This window comes from Oryza brachyantha, chromosome 2 (genome assembly GCF_000231095.2).
Source record: "Oryza brachyantha chromosome 2, ObraRS2, whole genome shotgun sequence".
NCBI lineage: Eukaryota > Viridiplantae > Streptophyta > Magnoliopsida > Poales > Poaceae > Oryza > Oryza brachyantha.
Genome location: NC_023164.2, coordinates 7,020,195 through 7,029,741, shown reverse-complemented (window position 1 = coordinate 7,029,741; position 9,547 = coordinate 7,020,195). Strand labels below are relative to the sequence as shown.

Here is a 9,547-nt window from a genome sequence, read left to right as displayed (position 1 = left end):
CAGTTTGGATCCATCGAATCTGTAAAAATTCCTCACTGCAACCCTACCTAGCGTGTCAACTATCGGTGATTGATATCAACGGTAATAACAGGGTAATAGAAATTGATGGTGTGCAGGAGACAAGGAATTACCCAGGTTTAGGCTCTCAAGATGAGATAATACCCAAATCCTTCGGATGTTGTATTATGAGGTGGAAACATATGCAAACAATATGTTGAACAACCTGCTACGCTATGATCCCTCGAGGACCCCCTGCATCCCATTATATAATGAGGGGCATGGTTACAAAGATAAAACATAATCACATAAGACTAAACCTGTCTGACTTTAGTTCTACTAGTTATGGAAATGCGAACGTAGGAAACCTAATCCTTACTAGGGCATGTGTCAGGTGTCGATGCGTACCAATCCAACTAGGGCATGTGGCCTTTCGGGGCCCTTTTCACATTGGGTGGGTAAAGATGCACACACTCTAAGGAGTTAGAACTAGTCGATTAGCATGCTCACGGTCATGAGCGTTATGGTTATGTTCATCGAGTATAGTTTTATGGTTTATACCGATTTAAGAAATGGGATTAGGGAATGAAGTACTTATATTGATTTGTGTGGAGAATGGATGAGATGAAAATAAAATGGTGATGTGATATTTGAGTTGTAATACTGATTTACAAAGTTAACTAATACTGCGATGATAATATTATATTCTCCTATCCCTCTGAGTTAGTTTTTAAATGATCTCTTTGAATATGAAAAAAATCTGAAAGAAAACTAGCTTTATCCAAACTTAAACTCCTCATATATCCTTTCTTGATATTTAACCTTGAATGAGATTAACTTAAGATTGCTCAGTGATATTGCTAGTATACATTAGGTGTTGGTCCTTGCTTTTCTTTATATGTATGCTTCTCTATAGGTGATTGTAGGTGATGTATGTGTACTAGGGATGATTAGGGCCGCGTTCGCCTAAGGGGCAGTAAGTTAACTTACCCCGGCATGGAAAACGTAGTAATGGATTAGTACATGATTAATTAATTATTAATTCTTAAAAATATAAAATAGATTAATATGATTTTTAAAAAATAACTTTTCTATAGAAAATTTTGCAAAATATACACCGTTTAGTAGTTCAGGAAGCGTGTACGTGGAAAATGAGGGAGTTAAGTTAACTTACACCCCTAGGCAAACGCGGCCCAGGACTTGTAGAAGAGGTCTGAACTAAGGGTTTTCTCCTAGGCAGATGCTTGTGAACTTGGGTAGCCAAGCTTCCGAATGACCACACATCTATAGTGCTAATTAAGCAATTATATGTGTATTATATAATATGTGTATTATATATATACAATATTTACTTCAATTACTCTTTATAATTTTGTATATTGCCTGCTAAGATGAACATGAGTGGTTAGTTGTTCCTGGGTTAACTATTCACTAGTACGAGTAGAGTATAATTGAGGGGATCTGAGTGGGTTATTAGTTTGACTCACTGTGGTATGCGGTAGTTAGTATCTTTGAATGTTTAACGTGCATATGACGGAAATGACTGGCAAGCCTACTCGTGATTATCTCTTTTATACCTTTCCCTGTGACCCAGTTGTTATATTGAAAGGTCTTAATCATGCGCAATGGAACATAGGGTGACATGTGGCTATTATGCATGAATGGATCACATATGCATGAGCATATATGGTGTCAATCATGGACACCTTAGCAATATAATTCTGGGTAGCCCACTATTTCTAACCGATATGTTTTTGAAATTATTGATGGTGGGAATTTTCAAAGGTTGACTGAAATTCTCCAAAACCTCAAATATATTTACTGAATGGAATATTATGGAACAATTTTCAAAGGTTGAGTACTTTTCACTTTTCTGTTTTGACGTAGCATTTCATGATTTAACCATTTATGGTCCAATATAATTATAACAACAATTGGAAATATATTGTAATCCACACCACATGAGGTCATTTTTGGTCACTTAAGACTACACAATTAATTCTATTATGTTGTTAAGTATGGCATGGTCAACAGTGAAAGCAAGTAAAGCAGATGACATATTTTATTAATCACACGCACACGATATTCGATGATTTCACGCAAGAATAAAATAATAATAATAATAATAATAATAATAACAATAATAATAATAATAATAATTTACATTATTCCATTGCTTATACCTATTATTTTGAAATAAATTTGATGTTTTTTCATTTTTCCGGTAAGTAAACCAAGAAATGCTTCTCAGATATGCAAAATCATTAATCATCCATTTACTTCATCAATTGGTAGTATGCCACCAAAAAAGGACAAAATATGCTTTACTCCATTTACTTTACATGTAGAGGAGAATAATATGCAAACATAAAAGGACAAAAAATTTACAAGTTTCCTATTTTAACAGTACAACAAACTTATCAAGAGTAGTATGCCATGCAAAAATGACAACAAACAAACAATTTTTTTTGTAGGGAGAAAAAACTTATCATCTATGATATGCCACACAAATATGACGTCATAGTTACATGATAGTTATTTTAAAGTTAGACTTGCTTATTAATCAGGCATAGGAACTTTATGAGGAATGAGAAACTTATGTACAAGGCGAAGGCACATCTCGACACTGTGGGTATACATTTTTTTCAACCATCTTTGATTGTATTGCTCCAAAAGTGCAAGACATGTCATCATGAGTCATAGTGTGTATATCTCAATATTGCAAAGTGACCTTTTATCTGTTTATCATTTTTGTATTATAGGCTAGATATTGTGTATACACATCAAAAAACTATATCCTTGACCCATATCTAAAGATGCTTTTATCCCCTATATAACCTACCTCTCTGTAATTGAATTCACATCAATCAGCCTAAGTTTCCGATCAGTTCTTCTAACTATGGCGACTACAACTTTCTCTCGGTTTTCTATTTACTTTTGTGTTCTTCTTCTATGCCATGGCTCTATGGCCCAGCTATTTAGTCCGACCCTAAATCCATGGCATAGTTCTCGGCGAGGTGGTTCTAGGGATTGTAGATTTGATAGACTACAAGCATTTGAACCACTTCGGAGAGTGAGGTCAGAAGCTGGGGTTACTGAGTACTTTGATGAGAGGAATGAACAGTTCCAATGCACGGGTACATTTGTCATCCGACGTGTCATTGAGCCTCAAGGCCTTCTGGTACCTAGATACACCAATACTCCTGGTGTAGTCTACATTATGCAAGGTTTGTCTAGCATTCATATAGAGAAATACATTGTTAATTTGGCTCAAATTTATTATATCTTTTGAAACTAACAGGTACATTTTAACTTTTAGGGAGAGGTTCTATGGGATTAACATTTCCTGGTTGCCCAGCGACCTACCAGCAACAGTTCCAACAATTTTTGCCAGAAGGCCAAAGCCAGAGCCAAAAGTTTAGGGATGAGCACCAAAAGATCCACCAATTTAGGCAAGGAGATATTGTTGCACTCCCAGCTGGTGTTGCGCATTGGTTCTACAATGAAGGCGATACACCTGTTGTTGCTCTATATGTCTTTGACATAAATAATAGTGCTAATCAGCTTGAACCAAGACAGAAGGTAATTGTATTGCATTGTCCATACATATGCATATGTTGCAATTCACATGGCAAAACATTGTAGTTAATTCCTATTGATAAAAATTTTAGGACTTCTTATTGGCCGGTAACAACAATCGCGAGCAACAAGTGTATGGTCGCTCAATCGAGAAACACTCTGGGCAAAATATATTTAGCGGATTCAACCATGAGCTACTAAGTGAGGCATTAGGCATCAGCACATTGGCAGCAAAGAGATTGCAAGGGCAAAACGACCACAGGGGAGAGATCATACGCGTAAGGAATGGCCTTCAATTGTTGAAACCCACTTTTACACAACAACAAGAACAAGCACAATCTCAATATCAAGTCCAATATAGTGAGAAACAACAAGAATCTACTCGTTGCAATGGTTTGGATGAGAACTTCTGCACAATCAATGCGAGGCTGAACATAGAGAATCCTAGCCGTGCTGATACTTACAACCCACGTGCCGGAAGGATCACACATCTCAACAATCAGAAATTCCCTATCCTCAACCTCGTACAAATGAGTGCTACTAGAGTAAACCTGTACCAGGTATGTATGGATGAGAAGTGTCATTCTGTCTCTTTCTACAAAAATTCTTTCATTCATATCATAATTTGAATATAGCATTGTTCTCTGCTCTCTACAGAATGCTATTCTCTCACCGTATTGGAATGTGAATGCCCATAGCTTGGTGTATATGGTTCAAGGGCATGCTCGAGTTCAGGTTGTTAGTAACCTTGGAAAGACGGTATTTAATAGTGTTCTTCGTCCCGGGCAATTGTTGATCATTCCACAACACTACGTTGTCTTGAAGAAAGCAGAGCGGGAAGGCTGCCAATACATTGCATTCAAGACCAATGCAAACTCCATAGTGAGCCAACTTGCAGGGAAGAACTCAATCCTTCGTGCCATGCCAGTGGATGTGGTCGCTAATGCTTATCGCATCTCGAGGGAACAAGCCCGCGACCTTAAGAACAATAGAGGAGAAGAGCTTGGTGCATTCACTCCTAAATTTGAACAACAGTCCTACCCAGGACTGTCGAATGAATCTGAAAGTGAGGCTTCAGAGTGATGTAATAATGAACTAGTATAGGTATATCCAAAAATAAAATCTGCAAGTATATGAAACTTTGCAATAGTTCTGTTATGAGGTTTTGATGCACTAATAAAATGTTACAGTTGTCTTCTCTATTCATTCGGTTTATATGGGTGATATCATGTTACAGTGGTTCAAATAATAAGTTTATATGCACTAAAATGGTTAGAAGATAAAATTCTAAAAATATTTGGTCCAACATTAAATCTTGGAAAATTGCTCAAAATATTATATGTCATTCGGAGCTTACTTGAATTTTTTTCACAATTTTACCTCTTTATTTAAGGCATCAATAAATTATCTGAAGTCATCTATAAATTGGAATTAATTCAACTAAATCAACCCTAGCTAATATCTTAGTGACCTTCTACCAACATGCAAACTAATCTATCATGTACCACTAAGGAATATAGCCAAGCCAAAATCACAAAATCAACACACAAAGCATTAGACGCCAAAACCCTTTAAAACAATATTGTTGCTGGTCAGGGATCTTAATATGATATTTGAAGACATACGGTTTAACTTATGCTAATGTATGCATGAGATAGTAGAAGCGAAGAGCAGAAACATGGATTCGCTACTACAGAACTGGACAAAAGGTCAGGGCATTAGTGCCGGTTCTTGAAAGCCCATCACCTATATGTTATATCTCCAAAACCGAGCACCCCATGTGTCAAAAGTAATATCCATCACAAATGATGAGTTATAAATAATCATCACAAAAAGTTTAACTATGTACTTATGTTGGGTATTTGCATGACCCGTCACAAAATAATACCTTATTTGTGTCGAGTTTTGGTAGGCTAAAAAGGATAGGAGCTTATATATTTGTGCTAGGTATACACACTACCCAGCACAAATAATACATCATTTGTGCCATGTATAAAAAATATCTGAAAAATAGGCGGGCTTCTAATTTGTGTCAGGTATAAAAACTAGACAGGCGAGCTATTTGTGACAGGTATAGGTATGAACCAGCAAAAATGAGATCATATTTCTGTCGGGTATAATAGTAAGCATACATTTATGGTTGTGGTTCCTAATATCTAGCACAAAAGTCATGAGCTATACAGAGTTCATCCTTATCTCCTCACTTATTTGCATCAATTCATTTGACACGTCTCTGATTAGAGCAACTTATATATTTCCCCTCATCTCCTTCCTCCTCCCTTTGCTTGTTCACCGACAATGGATGTTCTCCACCCCCTTCACTTTTCCATGCGAGCAGAGATGTTTGGGCAGATCGCTACTAGGCTGGACTCCATGGGAACAAGCTACATGGCGTCGGTAGTGATATCATGCTCCTTCAATTCTTCTTATGATGCTCTATCTTCAAGGAAATTTTATGTTTTGCATTTGCTTACTTAACTTGTTCATATCTACTACTTACACTTCTCACTAAGTCATTGTACTCACTCTCATGGCTATCACCACCAAGCCATAACATGCGCCGAACAATGTCACCACACACCCTCAACGTGTAGATCAAGTTCTTAATTCATCATCCTCAATTCGATCTCCCATCCACCCTTCTCACCAATGAGCAATGGGATAGAGAGGAAATGGCTCCTAGGCACCATCTTCACAGCCTTTCCCCCGCTGACCGCCAGGAAGACAACTTTCTTGTTCACCGTTAGGTCAAGACATCCTCCATGACTAATCCCTTGTGATTGCCTCTCAACACCCTACCATTTGTGCTAAATCCAGCCTCTACCATGCAGTGGGTCATCAGGAACACCACAATGCCATCAGAGCCCACAGGGTGCTACTGCTAACATCGACTTTCTATTGACACCATCTTCATTTCCTATCCAAAAAAATGTTCAAGGGTCCATCGAGGTGGAAACTCAGTTGACGTCTTGTTTGGTTTTGGCTAGGCACATGCATGCCCCTACCTCTCCATTCATGTGGTACAGTGGACCATTGGTTGATTACTTGCGCATGCACGTTTCCTAGGTAGCAACGCATGACATTACTTAGCAAATCATCAAACGAAGGCAACCACCACTAGCAAGGCTACAGACCAGAGCACCATCAGTAGATCCGCTCGTCGTTGCCACAGCCCAAGTTGTGTTTGCATGGGTCCTTCACTTGGTGAGCTTCCTAGAGACTACTATGATCACATGCATGTTGTAGTTCACATTGAAACGCACTTTAGCTCCAGCATGCACACGCAGCTTGCCACAGCCACTGCCTTTTCCTTTCATCAAAGGTGTCTCTGTCATTAATATGCCTAAAAATGCTACCCATGGGATTGCAAGGATGCTAGCTACATTTTATCTGTCGCTGCAACCTATTCCGAGTCGTTTGCCGCTTGCACTCATGAGAAGCTTTCCGACTACCATTGGCATCATCAATAGAGATACTACTATAGTATTTGAGGAGTATGGATTGGCTGATACCAAGGTATACACGAGACAACAATGAGAAGAATATAGAGATTTTTATGCAGGTTTGGGCCCCTGATGATAGTTAATAGCCCTACTCCCATTTACATGTAGTGATACATATAGGCTACAATAGCGTAAAACAATTTTTTTACTATGTAAACCAAGAACCATGCAAGCAAAGGATCATGGATCATTACAACATGACGCGAGGTGCAATGGAAGAATGTGCTAAGAAGGAATGTCGGTGATCTGATGTGCGCCAATGTGGGGGAAGTAGTCGGTCGCTATAGCCAAAACTTCTCCAAACGCATACACCTCATGATGCAACTATGTCGATCAACACGGAAATCTAGCAATGCACCTACTATTGTCCACACGTCAAGGGAAGGAATGTCATGTGCAGATGTGCTAGCAATCGAGTGCAGCTAGGGTTTTTCTTGGGAGAACGATGGCTAGGGTTTTCTCATGCCCCAAACCAGCCTTCTCGCCCCTGTATATATTATACCCGAAACTAGGCCTTCAAGACCCACATGAGATCCTAATCCAAATTGAGCATGTATTGGATCAACATTCAATTCTTGTATTCCAGCCCATTAAGCATGCGACCCGAAGGTTCATGAATACTCGGTTGCAATCTAAAAAATCATTTTTAGTCCATGTGCCAACAGCGGCTCCTAGCAAAACATATTGACCCATCGAGCAAACATAAAGATCACATCAGCTGAACCTATTGTGTATCTTTGTATTAATCCCTTTGTCTCACGATATTGGCCATGCACTTCCATAATCTATAATAACCGAGAGGCCCAGAGATATCTCTCCAATAGAGAGACAAATTACATCTTGATTATTCAATCCCACTATATATTTCATAGTATGCCCAAAAACAACTTTTATAACTACCCAGTCACGATATAGCATTGAGTAGTCCCTAAGCAATCCACTACACATGTTGGAAACCATTATAATCTCAACTCTAAGTATTATACATAGACACTCAATGAGAACACTGATGGCGCATCACATATTGCTCTCGTAGTGTGTCACATTGCTCTATCTAACATCATGTTCTCCAACATGTGTCCACATGATCGATTTGGTATCTTTATATCATGATCCATGAGACATAATCATCAATCAATACATGTGTTAATCATGCATCTAATCACATTTGTTTCTCATGTGATATTTGATCAAGGAACCTTTGAAAAAATAGTAACTTACAACATAAAGAGTCCAATAAATGAATCATATATTCATTAATCAGTAATAAGTCATCTATCTGAGAGAATAATGCATGATAAATTTGTAAACATAGTATGTCATACAATCAACTCTATGATTGCCTCTAGGGCTTACCAGTAACATTACATGTATTTGGTGAGAACCAGAATGAACAGAAGATGGGAGCAAATATTCTTCTAGCCTATCCAACTACTATGTGATATCGAATTTGATGGGATTTGAATGTGACCTTTGTTTTTCTCTAGACTCAACCTCCTATCCACCTAGGAAGCCTTTGTGTTTATAACAAGAGGTACCTCCTTCTCCACATAAGAACCATGAAAGGTAATACAACTAGGTAGGTTGGATCATGCCTATATTGGACTAGCTATCTTTTCCTATCCGAACAAGATTTTCTTCCTTTATCATATGCTTTCCAAACTATTAGGATACCAATCCATATGCAATAGGGTATGTGGTATTCTTGGGGACACATTACCATAGAAGTAGGAGGAATATCATATCTATAACACTACAAATTACCCTTGCTCGCATTGGCTCCGTGTCACTGACATGTAAGCCCACTCCCATTAGCGTCATGGACCCATGTTAGAGAGTTTTTTAAACCTAGGAGTATTGATTAGGAAGAACTATCATTTACATGTGGACCCAAGGACAATAATGCAATAATCTGAAACTTGGAGCATATATTATTATTTTTTAACACACGTGCAATGTATGGGTTATATTTTAGTAAACTGGGGAGCTTTTATGCAAAGTTTCTAGTCACTAACCAGTGGGGCTGGTAGATTTCAATCAAGAGAAATAAAGAAAATGGGTTGTATGGCTTTGTGGAATGGAGAATAGATTTAACTTCCAAAATTAATAAGAAATTCACTATAGCTCCAAATATAATGAAATTAATTTTTTTAGAATAATAAAACTATGTCCTTCACCTCATGTAAAATAAAATTATGTTCTTATATTTACTCGTGTAAATGTGGCGATGATCTTCCCCGTAGTTGATGAGGAAAAGGTGGTGAAGATGGTGTCTATGAGACAGTTCCTCTTTGTTTCTTTTCCTAGGAGTGATGAGGGTGGAATAGTGACTAGAATGAGGGTGATGAATTAAACAAAATTTTATCGACACATTCAGGGTGCATGGCGATATCGTTCTATGCATGTTGGGAATGATGCTAGCATGGATCTACATCTAGGCATGAGATTCGACGATTCATTGAAAGAAC

At 38.0% G+C, this 9,547-nt stretch overlaps 1 protein-coding gene across 1 annotated transcript; it reads left to right on the top strand.

Moving 5' to 3' along the window:
- The first annotated feature begins 2,826 nt into the window (after positions 1 to 2,826).
- Positions 2,827 to 4,693, top strand: LOC102717866 (glutelin type-B 4-like). Its single transcript, XM_006647079.2, has 4 exons — positions 2,827 to 3,224; positions 3,317 to 3,579; positions 3,669 to 4,136; positions 4,234 to 4,693. Exons 1-4 carry the CDS (start codon positions 2,897 to 2,899, stop codon positions 4,657 to 4,659), a joined length of 1,485 nt encoding a protein of 494 aa, XP_006647142.1. The 5' UTR covers positions 2,827 to 2,896; the 3' UTR covers positions 4,660 to 4,693.
- Positions 4,694 to 9,547: the final 4,854 nt, after the last annotated feature.

Bases quoted from the DNA above. Each gene is read 5' to 3' on its own strand.
- LOC102717866 (XM_006647079.2), top strand. From the start codon at position 2,897: ATGGCGACTACAACTTTCTCTCGGTTTTCTATTTACTTTTGTGTTCTT. The intron at 3,225-3,316 runs GTTTGTCTAGCA...TTTAACTTTTAG, and splicing joins TGTAGTCTACATTATGCAAG to GGAGAGGTTCTATGGGATTA. The intron at 3,580-3,668 runs GTAATTGTATTG...TAAAAATTTTAG, and splicing joins AGCTTGAACCAAGACAGAAG to GACTTCTTATTGGCCGGTAA.